This window comes from Ochotona princeps, chromosome 5, assembly GCF_030435755.1.
Source record: "Ochotona princeps isolate mOchPri1 chromosome 5, mOchPri1.hap1, whole genome shotgun sequence".
In the NCBI taxonomy this organism is placed as follows: Eukaryota; Metazoa; Chordata; class Mammalia; order Lagomorpha; family Ochotonidae; genus Ochotona; species Ochotona princeps.
This window is the reverse complement of record NC_080836.1, coordinates 19,868,034-19,890,328: the sequence shown is the minus strand read 5'-3', so window position 1 is coordinate 19,890,328 and position 22,295 is coordinate 19,868,034. Positions and strand designations below refer to the sequence as shown.

The 22,295-nt window shown below is 44.7% G+C and overlaps 1 protein-coding gene across 1 annotated transcript in view; it reads left to right on the top strand.

The window, feature by feature from the left end:
• Positions 1-14,397: 14,397 nt before the first annotated feature.
• MAP3K19 (mitogen-activated protein kinase kinase kinase 19) overlaps positions 14,398-22,295 on the top strand; it is a 54,171-nt gene continuing 46,273 nt past the window's right edge. Inside the window, exons 1-3 of the mRNA XM_004589394.3 lie at positions 14,398-14,589; positions 19,707-19,895; positions 21,814-21,968. Coding sequence (XP_004589451.3) covers positions 14,416-14,589; positions 19,707-19,895; positions 21,814-21,968 — 518 coding nt within the window. The 5' untranslated portion in view covers positions 14,398-14,415. The remainder of the gene's footprint in view (positions 14,590-19,706; positions 19,896-21,813; positions 21,969-22,295) is intronic.

Genomic DNA, 22,295 nt, shown 5'->3' with positions numbered 1-22,295 from the left:
CTTGGGAAAAAAAATCGTTCTCAGCTCAGTCCCCAGGGAAAAGTGAGGCATAGCAGTTTAATTAGGTCTTCATGATAGAACTAACATTGTTTGGGAAAGGAGCAACAGCCAGAGACAGAAACATCCTCATCTATCTTAATGGCCTTGGTGCAGAGAGAATTAGACACTCCGGGTGAGGTTGCCGGGAGAATGCTTGCAAGGAAGGGGCAGCCAAGAGAGGAAGAGATACAACCAGAATGACGAACCCTTCTGAGAGAAATTCTCTACATCAACATCGTTAGACACCATTTTATTTCCCCCATTCACTCAATCATCATTATCAAATGGCCACTGTCCTGGCACCGTGGTCAAAGAACAGCCTCGGGGGCCCGGCAGTGTGGCCTAGTGGCTAAAGTCCTCGCCTTGAAAGCCCCGGGATCCCATATGGGCGCTGGTTCTAAGCCCGGCAGCTCCACTTCCCATCCAGCTCCCTGCTTGTGGCCTGGGAAAGCAGTCGAGGACGGCCCAATGCATTGGGACCCTGCACCCGCGTGGAAGACCCAGAAGAGGTTCCAGGTTCCCGGCTTCGGATTGGCGCGCATCGGCCCGTTGCGGCTCACTTGGGGAGTGAATCATCGGACGCAGGATCTTCCTCTCTGTCTCTCCTCCTCTCTGTATATCCGACTTTGTAATAAAAATAAATCTTAAAAAAAAAAAAAAGAACAGCCTGGGTTGCCACGGTTGGAGCACCAAGAGATAAGACAGAAGTCACTATAATATGGCTTAGGAAAGGAAGTGTGATCATAGTCCAGCTTCCTAAAGCTCCTTTTAACATCAGAGGTAGAGGAAATATTCAGGTGACTTTTCAGACCAGGCACACAATGTTGCATAGGCTAAAATAACGCAATCCACATCCGAGTTTCAAAGCAATCATGCAGTCTTTCACTCAGCACTCATCAGCCATGTCTTCATCCCAAGCAGCTGGCGTGTACCTGGCACTGACCTAAAAAATGGAAACCAAACCAAACCAAACAAGGTGCCTGACATCAGGCAGCTTCGAGTATAAAGTTGTCGCCTTATCCTTGTGGGCGAGATCATTGAGTTCCATTCCTTAAGCTTGCAACTTCTTATCTGGCCGATTCAGATGGGACAGTGCTTGCTAACAGGCTTGTTTGCCCAATTCTGTGTGCTTCTTTTTTTAAGCTATGTTAATAGATCTTGAATCAGGCTTTGGGAAACAAAACAATTGAAGAGAGTCATGAGAATGAAGTTTAGGTTTACAAAAGAAGCTTATTCCGCTAAGCATGTTTACATGTGGACGCATAACTGCATCTGATTACTGCATCTTGTACATTCGGTCTAAAGGATCCATCCTTTCTGGGTTATAATGGTGAACTGTTCCAGTTACAGATGCTTAATCGATGCAACATCTCAGGCTCCCTCCCGGGGTCTGGCCCGCTTCTTAAACACTCACTTATCTCACAGGAACATGTCCAAATGCTTGCTGGAGCACTCCTCGAATCTCTTGGACAGCCACTCCAATTCAGTTACAAACACTTCAGGATTTTCATCTCTGCAGCTTCCGCTATGTTGCTGCAGTTACTCGTGTCTCTTCCAGGTATGTCTCTTCTCTGGAGATAGTTATCTGTGTTTATCACCAAATTTAGAGCCGAGGAATCTATATTTTATTTTAACTTGCTGCCAGAGTGATGTGCAAGCAGTAGCAACGTTTTCTCACTGACAAAGGCGCAAGCGATATGCATCAAGTAAACAAGCTACCTGACTGTTCCTTCAGTACTCACCCCCTCCGTACGTCACCAATCTCAGCCAAGTGTGCTCTTTCCAGACCCTTCCCTATGGATACAGACATGTCAATAGTTTGTCTACAACTTACACGGGAAGAAATAGTTCTTGGTGCCTTCATCATGACAAAATGCTGTGTTCTAGCCAAGGTAAAGGCTTTGGGGGCAGAAGAATAGATATTCAGGGCCCAGCACAATGGCCTAGCAGCTAACATCCTTGCCTTGAACGTACCAGGATCCCATATGGGTGAAGGTTCTAATCCCAGACACCCCAATTCCCATCCAACTCTCTGCCTGTGGCCTGGGAAAGCAGTCAAGGAGGGCCCAAAGGCTTGGGGCCCTGCACCTGCCTGGGAGACCCGGAAGAGGCTCCAGGCTCCTGGCTTTGGATTGGGTCAGCTCTGGCGGTTGTGGCCACTTGGGGAGTGACTCAATGGATGGAAGATCTTCTGTCTCCTCCTTTCTGCTCTGAAATTTAGCCTCCTATTTAGGATTTATTTGGACTTGAAAAGCAGATTTACAGAGAGGAGAGAGAGAGAGAGAGAGAGAGAGAGAGAGAGAGAGAGGTCTTCGATCTGGTTCACACCCAAGTGACCACAATGTCTGGAGCTGCAGCCCGGAGCTCCTTTCGTGTACAGGGTCACAACGCTTTGAATCATCCTCTACTGCTTTCCCAGGCCATAAGTAGGGAGTTAGATGAGAAGTGGAGCAGCTGGGACACCAACAGGTGCCCATTTGGAATTCCTGGTACTTGCAGGTGGAGAATTAGCCAATGGAGCCATCATGCAGGCCCCTATTTTGAGTGACTCCTCATGAAAATTTCAAAGCATGTGTTTTCAAATAGTTATTCCAACACCATTTATGGAAAAGACACGAGATAGTGGGTTTCTCTTCATTTCCAAAATAGTGACCTTGAAGTCTTGGGTGCCAGGCTGGAGCTCATTCATTTCCTAGGAAACCCAGGAGGGGGCGCCCATAAGGAGCAGCGTGTGCTGAGCCCTAGCCGCCACGAGAGGGCGCGCGAACCCTCCTTTTCTGACTGGCCCGCCGGAAGCCAGCCGGTCTCCAGTCAGGACGAAAGCACAGACGTTCCGCACCGGCTAGGACTGAGGGACTCACACCCTACACGGTGAGTGAAAGTTTCCGGTCCCTGGTCTCACTGAGGAGGGCTGGACAAAGACAGGGTTTCAGGGAACAAAATTCCTGTCAACTCACGGGACATACATCTACTAACATCTGTACGGTGGCCTCCGAAATTAGTGCAAGAGCCAACAGTTACCTCAAATACCGATTTTATGGCTACGTGCGACCTCTAATACTGATGCATTAGCCATAAAGCTAATGTGATGCCCCCTCTATGGGCTGCAGCGTTAATAACGGCTGCAAAGTGTCAATGGTGACATCCTGTGAGCTTCGGCAGTTGGGCAGCGTGGCTGTGTTGGATGTGGTGGGCTTATTGTAGATAATGAAGTTCAGCACTCTATTTTATTGGCTTGCTGTTACCCGGATTGTTTTCAAAATCAGTTTTCTTCTTAGTAATTTCAAATCTGCAGGGAAGGTGTGACAGTGATGAATGAAAGGGCTTATTGCCATTGCTAGCAATTCTTGTGAAAGACTTTAGCCACGTAATAGATGTGCGTTGCTGCGTCCCTGTCTTCCTAATTAGCTTTTCCCTCATGACGACTGTTGTTTTTATAATTTCTTAAGAAAAAAAAAAAGATGTATTGGGCACAGCATGGTAGCCTAGTGGCTAAAGTCCTCACCTTGTGTGCACTGGGATCCCATGTGAGCGCGTTAGTGTCCCGGCAGCCCCGCTTCCCATCCAGCTCTCTGCTTGTGACCTGGGAAAGCAGTCAAGGATGGCCCAAAGCCTTGAGACCCTGTACCCACGTGGGAGACCCAGAAGAGGCTCCTGGCTCCTGCCTTCGGATCAGCAAAGCTCTGGCTGTTGTGGCCGCCTGGGGAGTGAACCAGCTGACTAAAGATCTTCCTCTCTGTTTCTCCTCCTCTCTGTATATCTGCCTTCCCATACAAATAAATGTATCTTTAAAAAGATGTATTTATTCATTTGAAATAGTTACGGAGAGGAGAAACAGAAGAGCTGCTTCCTTTGCTGTATAGAAGGAAGAGCCCTGGCAGCAGTGCCTGTATCCTGTATGGTCACCTGTTTAAGTTCCAGCTGCTCCAGTCTCAGTCCATCTGTTGGTAATGGCCAGGGAAAGCAGCGGAGGATGGCCCACGCATTTGGGCCCCTGCACCCACGTGAGAGACTCAGATGAATTTCCTGGCTCCTGGCTCAGCCTTGCCTACTGTGGCCACTAGTGGGTCAAAGATATGTGTATACCTACCTTTATGACACTCGATATAGTTTGTAAAAAAAAAAAATAGTTGTTCCATCTTCATCCTAAGACATGCCCTGGGACAGTGCTTCCTTTTAGTTTCCATTCCCACCTATGACCTTGAATAATCCGAGCACAGCCCTGAGTTTATTTCGTTTTGCAGCCAAGCAGGCAGGGTACACACTATTGAACCCACAGTGCTGTGGATGCTGCAATCGTAGTGGCCACCAGGGGGCGCGTGAGCCCTTGTTTTCTCATCAACTTCAGTCTCCGCACTTGAGAGATGACAGACCCTCACACTCCAGGTGACTTGCTGAGCGGTGTTGCAGACCTGTGCTGTGCACTGGTGACAGTCACGCTTCCTGTTTGCGGACTCCGTGCTGGGACGGGGTAGGTGACGGAGGGATCGGGTAGAGAAATGTAATTTACACTTTTCTTCCACCCCATATCCAGTACTCGTGCCTACCTGTGCTGTCCACATAGTGGCCTCTAGTGCTAACATGGTGACCACACGGTAGCCTCTGACACTCGATGTGATGTCCATGCAGTGTACTGATATGTCCAAGAGGGCCCGAGATGGGAGGTTGCTGTCCCTGGCCTACATTCTTGGTGATCACCCCTCAGCAGATGCATGGTGGATGAACGCCCCATGCCTGGCAGCAGCAGTTACAAGGAGCCACCTTTACAAACCGTCCTCTCAGAGGATTAGTTAGAGGCCAGGCAGTTAAGGGAGCTGTAGGGCGTATAGCTCCCTCTCTTCCCCTCCTGCTTGACAACACAAAATGATTCATTTTCATTCCTGCAAAAATGTTCAGCCTGAGCTGGGGTTCCCTCTTGTTCCCTTACACACACTTGCCCTCCGACTGCCCCCCAGATCCCATTGGTGACCCTTGGTCCAACTTGTGCCGTTGAAGTTCTCTTCTTGTCCCAAACCTTCTGTGACATCAAGAGGTTCCCGACACCTGCCCTTGTTGGATGCGGGAAGTGGGGGACAAAGTTAGAAGACCAAGTTCCCTGCCAGCAGCTCCTCTTTGGGGTAGTCTATGCACAAAGGAGCCTGAGCAGCAGGGGCAGTTCAGTGTGGGCAGTGGCTGGTCAGAATGCAAGAGCACGCTGGGGAGGCCCCACGGGGCTACACCTGGCTGAGAATGGCGACTGTTCATCAAGGATGCATTTTCCATGGAGCCCAGCATCCCATAACCTTGCTTTTCCATGAATGACCACTGGGAGTGGGGATTGGGTCCATCAGAGGCTCCCAAGCTGTGGAAGCCTTAGACTACCCCTCCCCAATATGCATGCTTTGCCCTGGGAAATTTTTTTAAAGATTTATTTATTTTTGTTGGAAAGGCATATTTACAAAGAGAGAGACAGAAAGATCTTTTGTCTGCTGACTCACTCCCTAAGTGGCCACAATGGCCAGAACTGAGCCGATCTGGAGCCAGGATGTTCTTCCAGGTCTCCCACACAGGTACAGGGTCCATGTACTTTCTAAGTGGTTCTACTGTCTAGTCTGACATGACTTGACCCCAGTCCCAGCACTTGCCAGCTGATGCTGCAGCAAAGCCCAATCAGCCCATACTTACTCTGGCTCATGCATGGCACCCGTGGATATGGTCACTTAGCCCAGCATGGTGCACCCCCTAACCCAGTTCACATGCAAGCTAATGGTGTTATAGCCCTGCCCGGCCTGGTCTGCCCCCAGTCCCAGCTCTCATGCTCACCAGTAGGAGCCGTGGCCCAGCAGGGGAACCCTCCCATTGTCTCTTAAAGACTTATTTATGTACTTGAAGAAGAGTGGAGAGGAGAGAGATGAATGTTTTCCATCTGCTAAGTTACTCCCGAAAATGCCCATTACAGCCAGCTGTAAGCCAGGAGTCTGGAACTCCAGGCAGATCTTTCACACGGTGGCAAGAACCCAAATCATTGGGCCATCACCTGTGTCCTCCCAAACATATTAGCAGAAAGCTGGACTGGAATGCTAGGGTAGCTGGGACCAGAGCCAGCCAGGTAACTTCACCTGCTGTGCCAGGATGCCTGACCTGAATAATCATTCAAATCATGCTTTAAAAAAGAAGAAGAAGAAAGAAAGAAAATAGGTTTTTCAAAAGCAGAGAGAGAAAAACAGGCACGGCAAACAAAGATGATTATTAAGGAGAGTTTACAAAGGAAGCCCGCGTGGACCCGGGCCCTCATTCCTCCTCCGCGCCCGCAGCTCCCACTTTCCACTCCCGTGGGTGGCTCAGTGTCTTTCTGGGCTTGCTCAAGTGTCGCCATGGACTCCAGCACTCCTCTGCCCGAGACCCAAGCACCTGCTATGGAGCCGTCCTCGGACTTCAAGTCAGAAGGGAACCCAGAGTCTTTCGGGAAACTCCACATTGACGAGCTAGAGATGCTGTCATGTGAACTTGTTGCTCTTACGCTTGACCCTCCGAAGCCAAGCTTTCAACTAAGGCACGGTCCATTCAGTATTGCGTTAGTAGCATATAGGTTTAAGAAGACGAATGAACCAATGGGCGTCCTGAGAGAAAGTTGCACCACGGATGACTCGGCTGATACGCTGGAAGGTAGCTGCCCGTTCTGCTGTGGTCCTGAAGGGAAGCCTTTAGAACATCTAAAGACGGAAATGTCTTCTGACAAAGAGGCGTTTGAGGGATAGTCCCTTTATACTACCTTTGCCAGTTATTCTATATAGTGTGCACATTGTCCTAAGACTTCTATTACAATCATTTTGATAATGAAAACATTGGGCATTTATTTGCACGATTTAGGAAATAAGATAGTTTGGTCTTGAAATGTTTGATTGCAATAAAATTTGATGTGCCGTTTCAAAAAAAAAAAGATGATTATTAAGTATTCAGGTTACCAGAGAACTGTAAAAAGCTCTAAAGACACCTGGAAGAGGCGTGTTTAACTCTCCTGAGTAGAGCAGAGCTGGAGTGTGCTAGTTCTGCAGAGCTGCTGTAACAAAATCCTGTAGACGGGCTGGTTTAAAAAAATGAAGGTGTTTTGGCTCCCACTTGTGAAGTTTGGAAGTTGAGGAGCAAGGCGTCAGCGCAGCGTTCTCCCTGCTTGTTGTGTGGACGGCCGCCTTCTGGGGTATCGTCACGTGACTTTCTGCCTGTGTGTACCCCCGCGTGTCTCTGCAAGTGTCCTCCCCTCCTCGCTTCAGCACAGTGGCTAGAGCGAGTCAGGCGTCACTCTAATGAAGGAAGGTTAAGTTAATCAGCTCTATAGAAACCCCTCCTCCGAATATAGTCACACTCAGAGGTACGAGGGATCGCAACTTGGATAAATATCGGAATTTCGGTAGATATGACCCATCCTATCACAGGGAGACACAGGAATTCTTCACAAAAAGATAATATTTGAGTCAAAATTTGAAGGACAAATAGTGTACCCGGCCAACTAGACATAAATACAGTGCAAAGAGACAAAAAATATATATATATCTGGAGGAAAGAAAAAGCACAGAACGTCAAAATCAGTGTGTGTGTGTGTGTGTGTGTGTGTGTGTGTGTGTGTGTGTTTGGAACTCAGAATACAGAGGGGAAGAGTGGGAACTTAGGTTATTTCCAGCTGAATTGCAAGCAACATTAAACATTTTATTCAGGGAAATGCATGAGGACAATTCAGTGAAGTGGGTGCTATTAATTCACAATGTACGGACAACGCATATGAAAAGCCGGTGGCCCCTGAGCCAGGCTAGAGTCTCCCTCTGGGGTCTCTTTGGTTTTCTGAGTTGAGTTTTTCCACATTTACAGTATACATTCTGGGCCCGGCACGGTAGCCTAGTGGCTAAATCCTCACCTTGCATCCCCTGGGATCCCATATGAGTGCCAGTTCCTGTTCTGGCTGCTCCACTTCCCTTCCACTCCCTGCTTGTGGTCTGGGAAAGCAGTTGAGTGCTGGGAGTGAGCCCAGGAGGCAAATTGTGGGCACCTCTTTGATGAGCTGCAACTCTCACTGATGAGTCTGAGAACCAGGGCTGGGCCTCGCTAGACAAGTGGCGGCCCCTGCTGGCGTCAGTGTGGGCTGGACATGAGGTTGATTGGGTTGAGCTAGGCTCCAACGCCCTTTGATGTGTTTGAGACCTGAATGGGAAGTGGGACAGATTGGACCAGTCTACTGCACATGCTGGCAAGCACAGGAACCAGGGCTGGGGGCAGGCCCAGTGGAGGTTATTGGGGGTTATTTTGACTAGGCTGCAGTTCCTTCTGGTTTATGTGAGGGTTGAGTGTGTGGTGGGCAGGATCAGGCAGGGCTGCATCATTCATGGGTTTATCAGATGGAGCTGGAGACAGACTGACCAGGAGACTGCAGCCACCACAGTATGTGTAGGCTGATGTGGGTGATGGATTGAATCAGACCCCGCCCCAGCTAGCACACGTAGGAGTCAGGTTGGGGTCAATCTGGTGAGGTTTCTCGGGGACTCCCCTAACTGAATCATTGCACTCAGAACTCCAACTATGGTAAGAATCACAGGATCTGTGGTCTGACTGTGGACTGCATGGGTCAGAACTGGATCTTCTCAGTTGCTGAGGCCTGTGTGGCGGATGGCATGGCAAGATGCTCATGGCAGACCTGACAACCAACTCATTGAAGCCTACAGAGGACATCTAGTGCCATGGAGTGCAGAATAAATTGGACAGCTCTTCTGGACAAGTATCTAGGCAAATCAAAGACTCTAAGGTGGCCTATGTCAGCCAATAGATCTTGGGAGAATTTTCTCAACCTTGGGGTAACAAAATCAACAGCATCTCAGAACTATTGAAACCACTTAGGCAGTATCCTTGGAATATGCTCCACATGAGGTTGATGTGTGGTGTGACAACAGGTGGGATGACACCAGGTGGCCTTCCCCCATTTCTGGGTACTGATGTGGTTGGATTGCTGGGAGCGACCCTCTCCCCTTTCTCTTCACTTCCCGGATACCAGAAGGAAAAAGGAGATTGGAGGCAGTTCCCCCATCCCAGGGCCCTCCCCACCCTAATCGGCGGTCCCTCTCAACTGTGTAAACATCATCAAAAACAAAATGCATTCTTTATTTTAAAATAAATTTAATAAGAGACAGTGAGAGGAGGGTTACTCTTTGGGAACACAACCAGAAGATTCATGGATTACACACCAACCTGAAACCTAGGATCTCTTTTTTTTTATTCATTAATTACATTGTATTACATGACACAATTTCATAGGTACTGGGATTCTCCCCCCTTCACCCAAACCCTTCCCCCATGGTGAATTCCTTCACCATGATGCATAACCACAGCTCAGGTTCTGTTGGGATTCCCTGATTACAAGCTCACACCATACAGAGTCCAGCATCCCACTGTCCAGCCAAGTTCAACGGCCTCTTAGGGAGGCCCTCTCAGGTTTGAAGGCAGAGCCAGCAGAGCGTCACCTCTATCAATTAGAAGCTCCAACATATCATCAGCAACAGTAAACCTAGGGTCTTCTTGATTGTAGTATTATCACTCCCTCTTACTGTCACTTCCTCTTAACATGGACGCCGAGGGAGAATACTGTCTCAGTGGTGAGCAGAGAGAAGTCAAAGTGCAGAAAGTACAAGAGAGAATAGCAACTGATACAAGGTTAGATTTGTGTTAAATGGCTTTAAACGGTTTGAAAGAGTGCATGTAGACACAACCATCATATATATATATATATATATATATTTTTTTTTTTTTTTCCCCTGTATCTGGGGTAAGGGGAGAGATAAAGGGAGGAGTCCCACCCAGCCTCCCACCCATCCCAGGTCCCTGATGTGGGGCATGCTCCAAGAGTCCTGCTCAAGCAGTTTTGATAGTTTAACAGGTCTGAATTGCTGCCAATCTTGTTCCAAGCATGATGAAATCTATTCAAAATCCAGTGTCTGACATAATCTCTTCATGGTTGGGATTCTGAGATCTGCATTTCAGTTGGAGGGATCCCCAGAGAAACTTCGTCTGAGGTGATCCCAGACCTGATTCTTGTGTGTGCTTGCCAGTACAGGGTCCAGCACAGTCTGTTGCCCCAATCAGCTTATGCATAGACCCAGCAATCTTTACCTGAAGTTTTCATTCCCTAGAGAAGTGTGTGAATCTGTGTGTGTGTTCTGTGTTATCACAGTAAAAATGGTAGGTATTTCAACCATTCATTAGCTTAAAATTTCTAAACTTCAGTGCCTTTTTCTGTATCACAGCAGTGATGTTGTTCTGAGGAGTTAATAATATCATTCCTACAGAGGATTAACATAATAGGCATTCGACAAATGTCAGCTGTTGGTATTGTAAGATATTTGTACCCCAATGAGTTAAGAGCGTATGATGTCATTTACATCTTCAGAAGAGAAATCCCGTGCATGCTTCAAAAAGTAGCAGAGAAGTAAAACATGGCAGCGCCCAAATGCCTGGTTTATTCCACTAAGCAGTCCAACAACAATGTAGCCAGTTTAAAGAAGCTTTCACTTCTGAACACTGCTAGTCTATCTAAACATGCACTATGCTTCAATGTAAGGATTTGTACCCACTGGTGCTTCCTCGAGCACGAGTGTAAAACTATATCCAACTGGACACTCACTCTGTGACCTATTTTCAGATTTGCAAAGGAACCTTCTGGCACAGTGTGGGGATTCTAAAAGGTGTACTTTCCTATAGGCAGTCTCAGTAAGCAAGGTGACAAGGGCAGTTGGGTCAGGCATAGGAATGTACAGATGTCCAACTTTCGGAAACTCTGAAAGAGCCACTTGGAAACGTCTCAACCCTTGTTTTCTTTCCCGGATGAGGTTGTCTTGCTTTCAATTCTCCAAGCTAGACACACAGTGGGTGGTTGCCTGGGTGACACCTTGTAAACCAAACAGACTCTTTGCAATCAACTGAAGAGTTTGTGCATGAAGAACTGGCTTTAAATATTGCTAATTTTTAAACACTTGTGTTGTGCAACACTGGAAAATTATTGAAGATTAAAAAAAAAAAAGATCTAAACTTAGGCTACTTCTCAGTGCATCCATGGTTAAAGCGTGGGTTAACAACTACCCCAGAAGAGAGCGCCACAATGGTTTAGCATGATCTTGGCTGCTGTTTGACTGGTGTTTCTTCAACTGTGTATTAACTCCCTCAGCAGAACTCTCCATAGGTAAGCCAGATAAATCTTCACTTTTCCTATTGTTTCAGGTAAACTTGTGCTGCTTTTTTTTCCCCCTCAAAGTGCATCCTTGAGGAATATCAGGTAAACTGACAGAAGAAAACAGGTGTTAATCTCTGCGAATGATCTTCATAGATTTATAAGAATAATAAGCAATTTTTGATTTTTCAAGTATCTTGACAATCCTTTCTGAAAGCTCTAGAATACAGGCTAGCCTTGTGATAAAGAAGATATTAACTTATACCCAGTGCCAAATTTTCTATTTTAGTTTCAATACCAGAATACTTGTAAACTTTACAGGTTATAAATTTACTTGTAATCACTCAATATTGTTTGTATACTTGTGTTCTCGGCCCGATTTCCCATCTTACAGTAAGACTCCTCTTACTTTACATCACAAAAAATTCCAAATTAAATGTAAAATGTAATAAAAAGTTTTGACTCTATGGGTAAATAAACTATGGATACAATTAAATCTAAAAAAGCCGGCATCAGTAGATGCTAAGCCAGAAAGCCCAGTGGGATGAAACATACTTAAAAATTGCTGCTCAAAACAACTTTGAATTAATGATGGAGAAGTTTCCTTAGAAAAAACTTTTTTCTTTAAAGATCTATTTATTTTTACTGGAAAGGCAGATTTATAGAGAGAAGGAGTAACAGAAAGATTTTCCGTTTGCTGGTCCACTCCCCAAATGATCCAAATGGCCAGAGCTGAGCTGATCCGAAGCCAGGAGCTTCTTCCTGCTCTTCCACAGGCAAGTGCAGGGTCCGTTGGCTTTCCTCGCAGGCCACAGGTAGGGAACTGGACAGGAAATGGAGCAGCTGGGACACGAACAGGTGCCCATATGAAATTTTAGTGCTTGCAGGAGAAGGATCAGCCAATGGAACCACAGTGCTGGCACTGGAAGTGAAAGCACTAGAAGTGAAAATGTAGGGCCCAGCGGCATGGCCTAACAGCTAAAGTCCTCGCCTCGAACGCTCCAGGATCCCGTGTGGGCGCCGGTTCTAATCCCGGCTGCTCCACTTCCCATCCAGCTCCCTGCTTGTGGCCTGGGAAAGCAATCGAGGACGGCCCAATGCCTTGGGACTCCGCACCCGTGTGGGAGACCTGGAAGAGGTTCCTGGATCCTGGATCCTGGATCCTGGATCCTGGATTCTTGCGCTCACTTGGAGAGTGAATCATTGGACGGAAGATCTTTCTCTCTGTCTCTCCTCCTCTTTGTATATCTGACTTTCCAATAAAAATAAAAGAAATATTTAAACAACAACAACAACAAAAAGGAATGAAAATCTAGAGACTAAAGGGTTGAAGATGTGGAACTCATTAGCATAAAGCAAAGTGGATCTGACCTTGTTAATTGAAAGAATGATTTCTGCATTAGGAAACTGCTATATGATCACTTGATTTTCATTGTCTTTCTCCATACAGTACCAAGTGTTAAGAATCCATGGGTGATTGGATGAAGACCACATTGCTAGTATTGTAGTGATCTGATTTGATAGCTACACAAAAGCACTTTGATTAAATTTAATTTTTAAAGTTTTAGATGGTAGAAACTACTTGTGAACTAGTCCCTCCTAAGAATCAGAGCAAAGAGGGAAACCAAAACTCCCTAACACATGAAGGGTCTTTAGAAAATCCATCTCATGGAGGAAAAGGAAACTGTGCATGGTTTAAAAATTTTTTTTGCACTAAAACAAACTTATGTTTTGATTTTATTTTCCATGAAGTTTCTGAAGCACTCAAATATATAAACCCAAGTTGCAAAACAATTGACCAGGATAGATATATTTACTGGTTTCAAATTTTTCTGGGGACCTGATTTTGATGATATAATTTACTCCTTCTGGCCCTTAGTAAAGCTCCAGGCACACAGCTTATTACAGGTGGATTATTAGGATAATGGTGATTAAGTGAAAGCAGTTAACCAAATATCTGCTTCTCTTGGAAGGGGGTAAAGAAAAGAGACACTGCTGGCAGAAATGTAAATTGATAGCTCCTTCTGGAGAACAATCTGGACCCACTAAGTGAAATTAAATACACATGACTCACTTGCTTCGAGAAAAAAAAAAAACCACGCTACAACTTTGCCTGATGCATAACAAAGCCTGAGCAAGGACTTTTATCACACAGTGTTGTTTGTGAAGTGGGAAGCTGAAAGATCCCAGAGGTCTGTCAGCCACAGAGATTATAAGACATGGCAGAAGTCTATGAGCCAAAAGTGCCTTTGCGTACCATGACAAAGCAGAAAAACAAAGTGTCCAATTAAAAAATAAGCAATGAGTGGTACAGTTAGTACAAAAAAATACTTGTATGTTCTTAAAACCTCTGTGTGTGTGTGCACATACACATACAATGGCCATATATGCCTTATTTCCATACATATACATCTTTTTAAAAAAGAGATTAATTTTTTATTTGAAAGACAGATTTTACAGAGAGAGAGAGGACTTTCATCTGCAGATTAACTTCCCATATGCCCATGATGACCAGAGCTGAGCTGATCTGAAGCTGGGAGCAAGGAGCATCCTTTGAGTCTCCCATGCAGGTGCAGGACTCCCAAGGCTTTGGACCTTCCTCCTCTGCTTTCCCAGGCCACGAAAAGAAAGCTGGATGGGAAGTGGAACATCTGGGACATAAACCTGTGCCCATGTAGGATTCAACTACTTAAGCCATCAGGAAGTTGGAGTTGAAAATGCGGCAAAGTTTGAGCCCAGGCATCCTGACATGGGATGTTCTGAGCAGCATCCCTCATTTACGTTTTAGGGATGAAGAGATGCAGCTCCATGAAGATGAGCATCCTGCTCAAGAGTGTGCAGCTGGCAGTCTCTGGAGAAAGGATTGAGACCAGGCAGGCTTCCAAGTCTGTGCTTTTTCTATCCTGGTGTTGATCCTTCCTTTCTCCCCAGTACGACTGTGGCTCTTCCAAAGTAATGATCAAATTGCTGTTACTCCTAATTTAAAATATAGATGCCAAGTCTGGAGGAATTGTAGGATTTCTCTCTTTTGCAAGCTGATAGCTAAAATTGTTATAATATTTTTATACATGAAAAAGCAAACAGGTGACAGTAAAGGCAGAATGTTAGACTACAGCCATCCACTACTTCGTTGGCTCCCGTATAATTTAACTCATTTCTTTTGCTCCTGCAGGGGACTCTATGGAAGTAGCAAGATGAATAAAAATAAACTTATTCATGATTTCCTGGAAGTCGTTTCCAGAGGTGATGTGGAGCTCATCTGTGATCACATCGCCCAAGTCCATTCAACGCTTGGAATCCTCGACTTTCAGCACCCACAGACTGGGAACACACCGCTCATTACGGCCGCAGAAGGAAATCTAGCAGAGGTAACACATGGTGTGCTGGACTGAGGGGAATGTTCTTCCAAGTTAGAATTCTGAGACTGAGATGTTTCTGAGTAACCCCACCCCCCATTTGCACAAAAGAGATACCCTGGATTTAGACAAACACCGTCAGTCAGTCCACAGATACTCCTGCGATGTCCAAGGCAAGGGACTGGACTTCCCATGGATACAAAGGCACATCAAACAGTGGTAGCACTCACAAGGCTGTTAGGCAGGTGGGACCACACAAGAGGTTTTCTTCCTTCCCCACTCTCCTCTCTTAGCTCTATAAGTAGCTGGGAATTAAGTCTCTGTTCTAAAAAAAATAATCACACTTCACCTAAAGTAGGAGAATAGGAATAAATAAGTGAAGACTGCACTCTCTGTTTCCTGACTGCATCTCCAGGTCCACAGAGTTGACACATCATTGCCAAGTGAACAAATCGAAGACTAGACTCCATTCAGGTCTTACTAATAATGTTTATCATTGTGTGCAGGAACTTGTAAGATCCTTCTCAGCATGGTAGGCAATAGTGAGAAAATGTGAGCGCTTGGAGTTGGGCAGTAAGCACAAGGGGAGATCCTGTCCCTGTCTTCCAAGACTGTTTATTGTACAAAGAAGTTTGAAAAATAGTCTGAAATAAAGGCAGCCAGTGCCTCTGCTCACAAGAATTTCAGAAATGTGGGAAACCCATGGAGTTTTGTCAGAAATGTCTACCACTCCTTTTTATATTGTCTGGGTGACTTTTCTTGTGAGCCCACTGCTCTGTTAGCCATGCTGATTGAGTTGGCCAACATTTAGATAGAATCTCTGAATCTGTCTCATGCAACATCCATGTCAAGGTCCTGGGCTCCTTCATTTGAACAAATTCCCTAACTCATCGGGATCATTGGCCCCAGGCATCAATGAAAGTAGAATAACATGTATTAACAATTACACAGACTTCACTTCAGCCTGCAAAGAGGAAAAAGTGTAAGGTAATTTTATCATCCTTAATCTCTGTGCTAGTAATTTGAGCTAACGTGAACGCCATCAAGGAAAGAGATGGTGTCTTGGAGAACCAAAATCAGGGACAAAGTTTCTTGTACCTTTTCCTGATTGCTGATGCCTGTAGTAAGGAGAGGTCATAGGTGACAGGCCAGCCATCCCTTTGTGAAAGCTCTGCCAGGTAGCCAACAGAAGCTTCAATCATCTGAGGGCTCCATTCTCTACTGCTGGTATTTGTTTTCCTTAAACATTAATACCTATCCAAAGGTATTAATCATGTTTTTAGGTGGAAGGCAGGTTAAATTCTGGCTTTCATAACACAAATACACTTTTGGGGATCCCTCTGAGGGAAATAAGGTGATGTTTGACATTTTGCCACCTCCCTCACAAGCAGGATCTACAATGCTTGGGGGTCACAGGTTGATAGTACCTCTAAAGTGGCCTCTTGGTTCTCAGTTAGGTTTGAATCATTGAATCTGGCCCTCAGTTCTGGAAGATTTTCAAGCTTGCCTGTCCATGTCAAGAACTGAATGACATTCATGTGCCCTGTGAAGTAAGATGGCTTTGGAGAATGGGCACGAGGTACTGGCAGGATTTTACATGGAAGGTTCAAGAACTACAGCTGTTGGTTGCTGTTTCTAGGGAGATTTCTCAGTAATGTTAAGGGAACTGGTGACCAAACTGTGATCACAGGCACCTGGGGTAGTAGGCCCAGCAGCTAGTAAGTTTTTTTTTTTTTAAAGATTTTTATTTTTATTACAAAGTCAGATATACAGAGAGGAGGAGAGACAGAAAGGAAGATTCTCCGTCCAATGATTCACTCCCCAAGTGAGCCACAACGGGCCGGTGCGCGCTGATCCGAAGCAGGAACCAGGAACCTCCTCCAGGTCTCCCACATGGGCGCAGGGTCCCAATGCATTGGGCCGTCCTCGACTGCTTTCCCAGGCCACAAGCAGGGAGCTGGATGGGAAGTGGAGCTGCCGGGATTAGAACCGGCGCCCATATGGGATCCCGGGGCTTTCAAGGCAAGGACCTTAGCCACTAGGCCACGCTGCCGGGCCCAGCAGCTAGTAAGTTTTAAGTAAACTTAGACCAGGGTCCAAGAGAGCCACACACTGCAATATTTTTCTTCCCGAGGAAAGCTCCAAGGTTGGTTCTGGAAGACAAAGATCATTACACACTCTTCCTTTCCCTGGACTTCCAGGGGCCTAAGATGCTTTCTTCCTAGATAAGATGGTTGTTGGTCTCCCTCCACCACTACAAAGTAATATATTCTGTTTGAGGAGTTCCAATTTTACCCCCATGTCAGAAACATGGAGTCCTTCACTTTGTGTCTCTGATGATAGTGCTGGCCTGTGTGGGACCATGATGAATCCAGGAAGTAATAATAGCCAACTTTGAAGTATTTGAAGTCATTCCCCATTTGAATCTAGCAAGTTAGGCTGACACAACTAGGATCCTTGCAGAAAATGCAAGACTCCTGAATTGGAGACAGGTGAGAGTTTATTACTCACAATAGTCAGAGGTGAGACACCAGCATTTGCTTCACTTTGCTGAGCCCCAAATTGCCCAAGGCAATGTGAAAAGAGCAAAGTATATTCTGCCCATACAGAATTATTATGGGAGAGGAATTCTCAGCTTTAGGAATCTGAATCTTCTGAGTGGATAGTAAGCATGCTTTCCAGTTGTTCCCGAGGGAGATACCATCTCTGTCTTCCAAGGTTCTTCACCATGGAAACATCTGTCTAAAACAACAACAGTGCCTGCCTGAGACCTGCGTAGAGACAAATGACTTCTAAAGAATATTCTACCAGCCTATCCACAGTGCTTCTAGTTCCTCATGTTCTCAGACTGCTGCAGCCTGACATGTGTTTCTACACTCTATTGAAACGGCTCTTACCAATGTTATGCCCCACTTTCAGCGCTTAGGAATCTTGAAGGCAATTTTTTTTCCTGTTGTTTTTTCTTCCATTTATTTCTTCCTGATTTTTTTCCCTTTGAGTTTCCTGAAAAACTTGCTTTAAAAATTAATCTACTCATTATTTGAAAGAATGAGAGAGAGAGAGAGAGAGAGAGAGAGAGAGAGAGAGAGAGATTTTTCCACACACTGGGTGGGAATGGCTGCACTGGGTCCCAACATCAGGGGCTTGGTCATGCTGGAATAAGGGGCCTGGTACTACATTTAGGTCTCCTTTGTGGGTGCAAGGGCCCTAACAGTTGGGCCATCTACTGCTACCTTCCAAGGCACGTTAGGGGAAGCTGGCTTGGGTGTGGGAAATCTGACCTTAACCAATTGTGCTACAAAGCCAGCTCCCCCAGCAAACTTCTATCTGGCCTTCTTGATAGGTTCTTTTCATCCCTGAAATATTGGTGTCCCTCAAGCATGTGGAAACAGAAAGACCGGTGGGAACAGAATTTCATCAGTTCGGGTCCCTTGAGGGACTATGGTCATTTGGTCTACAGAAGCAGCAGAGAAAATGCATAAAAGTGTACCAGAGGCAGAAACTTAGGTGTTATTCTTGATCTCTGGCTTGCCATTAGCTCCCCTCCCTAGTCAGTGACCACACCCTGTACACTCTGTCTCCTAGATGTTCCTTGATTTTGCCCTCCACCCTTCCATCACCAATGCAATGTTCCTGCCTCTCACCACCACATTTTCCGGAGTCCCCACACAGCCTCCCCACTTCCACTCTTCCCTCACATCAATCGATTGCAGCAGAGTGATTTCTAAACACTGATACCTAATTTCTCCAATTAAATGTTTCACTAGTTGCTTGTTATTCTGAAAACACAGCTCTGACTCTTCATAGGGGTTAATAAAGCCTTTCAGGGTCTCATGGCAGCTGACTTCTCCACCTGGGTCTCCTTCCCTTCCTCCTCCTATTTGAGCTCCAGCCATATATAATTCCTTCTAGAGTTTTGATTGTTACTTGCCCTCTAGTTCACAGTACTTGATTCACAGTCTGTGCTTTACTTGGAACATTTCTGCTAATCTTTACCTGGTTATCTGCATCTAATCAGATCCCAGCTAAGACATTATCTACTCCAGAAAGTCTTCCTGGGCATAATGGCTTTCTTCCTCATCTTTTAAAAAATATTTATTTATTTTTATTAGAAAGGCAGAGTTACAGAATGAAGAGAGAGAGAGAGAGAGAGAAGACTTGAGCCACTTTCCACTACTTGTCCAGGACATAAGCAGGGAGCTGGATTGGAAGTGGAACAGTTGGCATTCAAACTAGTACCCTTATGGGATGCCTACACCACAAACAGAGGCTTAGATTGCTATACCACCACACCAGACCCAAAAGCTTTCTTCTAAGTGATCCCCTCCAGCCTTCTGTTTTCAACTCCACCGTTACATTCACCACACTGTATTGCAATTGTCGTTTTATTTGTCTCTGTTCCTTTGCTAGACTACAAATACTTTAAAGGCTAGCTACTTGTCTTTTTCATTCTTGGAGGCTCAACACTGGGTATAGATTTTGATACACAACTGGAGGTGAAACCATGTTTGTTGAGTAAATTACCTCCTCAGGGGTTGGGTATTTGGTGAAGACACTGTCAGGATGCTTGTGTCTCCTACCAGAGATCCTGGATTCAATGTCCAGCTCACTGATGATGTGGACCCTGAGAGGCGGCAGTGATGGGTCTAGTGACTGCATTCCTTTCATCTGCGTGGGTGTGGTGAGGTCTGAATGTCACAGTCTAAGTTATAGACAATTGTAAAACTTTCATGTTTTGTGGATTTAACATACATTATGAAGAACTTTACTATACTATACTATACTATACTATACTATACTATACTATAGTATCAATATAGAGGAACTCAGTGAGGAGGGAGAGATTTGGGGAGGGGATAAGGGAAATCCCAGTGCCTATGGAACTGTATCATAAAATGATAATAATAAAAAGAAGTAAATGTCTAGTCTTGACAAATCATACCCAGACAATATCCACATTTGTTTCCTATGTTTAAGAAGGAAAGCAGCTACCTTCATCTTACTCAATCTTTAATTTCTTAATTCCTTTCTTGTTCTCCTTTCCTGTGTTATAAATCCAAGCCACATCCGTTTTCTGCCTGGTCCTGAGAACACAAACAGTATTTGACAATAAGAACATTGTGTTGCAGGTTGTTGAATTTCTTCTGGAAAAGGGTGCGGACATCACTCTCTGCAATTATAGCAACCAAACGGCTCTCCATGTGGCTAGCTATGCTATCCAAAGGCAGCTCTTGGCTATCAGTGGAAACCAGGCTCCCCAAAGGCAACTTCTGCAAAGTGCATGGCAAGGCAATCTCAACCAACTTCAACATTTACTGGTTAGTTAAATGGGTGTTTGTTTCTGCCTGTAAGTGGGTGGATGGCAAGAAGGGCACAGGCCTACAGGGCTCCATAGGAAGAAAGTTAAATTATTTTCAAACTCAATCCCAGAAAGTTTCTGGCAAGACATTGGAGAGGAGCAAATCAAACAGGATATTGGAGTGAAAAACAAAATACTAAACGCATCTCACAGTGGCTTATTTCCACCTTGCTACGACTGGATGCTAGCAGTCACGGAGCACCCTGGGGAATGCTGAGCTCCCAGGGAAGCCCCAGAGGACCACTGCCAGCTAGCTCACAGATGCTCCCCTGACATCATTGCCATTTGCACAGTTGCTGTTTAGATCCCTCTGGACCAGCTGCAGTTATTATCTTTATCCCAAAAAGGAAATCAAAGAGCCTATGCCTTACGTAATATTTAGCTGTGACTCAAAAAGTTAAGAGGACCCCCCCCTTTTTCAAATGCTGCTTCCTTGGGTTATTGATCCTCCTGTTAAGATTTTCAACTTCCAGCTATTTTTCTCCCCAAAGCTTCAGTGAGGTCATATGCATCATCAAGGACCTTAATTATGGGGTTGCCTACTTTTGGCATTTATTTTCACAGATACTGTCTAGACCATGTGACCTTCCAACTGAAGGAAAATCAATGGCTGCTAGGCAACCACTTTCTCTAATCCCTTAGGGGAAAGACAAATATAGACAAAGAGAAATGAAAGCCATTCTAATCTTGTACAATTCAAGGATAAATGTAGTAAAACCTAAAGACACATTACATCTGTTTTGTTGCGTTAAATGATAGTCTTAAATTGACATGTATGGTGAACCAAACCTTTGAAATATTTTGAAAGATGATAAATTTTATTTTAATGGTAGCTTCAATAGTTGAAATTCTAACCTGTTATCTATTTCCATTCATGTGTTTCTGCTCGGTTTTGAGAAATGGTGACTATAATGGTTTGCAGATCGTAAGCACCAGATGAATTCATGTGCTATTGCAAGACTATTCTCGGCTCAGAACTTTTTATTTGTTCTAACTAACAATAAACACTGATGTAAGAGGTGATTTCTTTTTGGATCTGAAAAAAAACGAATTCCCTCAGCACCCTGCTGAGGTAATATCATTACCGCTTTTCCCTAGAGAAGCTGGGGTGCAGGCACTAAATACGCTAATGTGACATACAATGAAGTGTGGATAGAAAGTACTGGATTTTGTCTGCAAAATAAGCAATTTGGGTATCTTGAGCTTCCTGCAGTTTTCCAGTTCTATATTATTCAAAATAAATTTTACTTTCATTGAAGCAACAAGTAGCATCCACATACCCACTTCCACTTGATTATACAAGTGTAACTTAATGAGCAACCTTATTATGCTAATTCATTTATTTATCTAACCAATGCTAACTGAGCATTTACTGTTAGGCATTCTGATAAGTGCTTTTCATATTCCATTAAAATAATCAAAACAACCCTAGAAGGAAGACTCCAGTTTTCCAACTTCTCAGGTCGAGGACCCTGAAGTTCAGTAGGTAAGGTTGTTAACTTTTGCATAAAAAAATACAGGATATCTGGTTCAATTTGAATCTGTGATCAACAATAAATACTTAATTTTACTATTTGTATGCCCCCAAATAAAAATTAATCATCATTTAACTGGATATCCTTTGTTTTATCAAAATAACTGAATTGCTATTGAACAAATGAGGCTGCATAAACAACTCAGGAAGCTATGATCAAAACCAAATCTGTCTTTCAAACTTCTGTTCTTTGGCCACAACACCTCCCTTTAAGGGTAGATTTAGGAAAAGAATACATTGAAGCTAAATGAGAAATTGGCCAAGGCATGGCAATGTCATTACTAATACAAAGAGCCAGACAAAAAAAAAAACACAGTGGAAACAAAACTTCATGTTTTTAAAGGCATCTGAAGAGTTCCTGGACATTAATTTTCCAAACCAACATGGCTTGACCCCTCTGATGCTTGCTGTGAGAGATGTCGACCTGTTTGAGAGTCTTGAGATGTCAACAGTATACAGACCCGCTGAAGTTCTGTCTGAGCTCCTCAGGCACCATGCGTGAGTATGAGGGGTTGGCCAGAATCAACAACAAGTTGTCTTTTCCATTGTTATTTACAGAAGTCACACATCAACTAGATGCATAGATTGTTTTTCTGTTATGTGAGAGGCTTCCCCAAGCTTCTGAACACTATTTTTTTAGTTTTGTGATTCATTTTCCATGAGCTTTTGGAAGTGTTCTTGAATTTACTAAATGCACCCTTGCATCATCATAAAAGGGAATTTGCAACTGCAAAATGATGTACAGAAGTAACAATTTGATCTCTATTACTCTTTCGGTACCAAGTTCTTCGTTTCAGTAGTTACTATGAATGCCAAATAATGCTC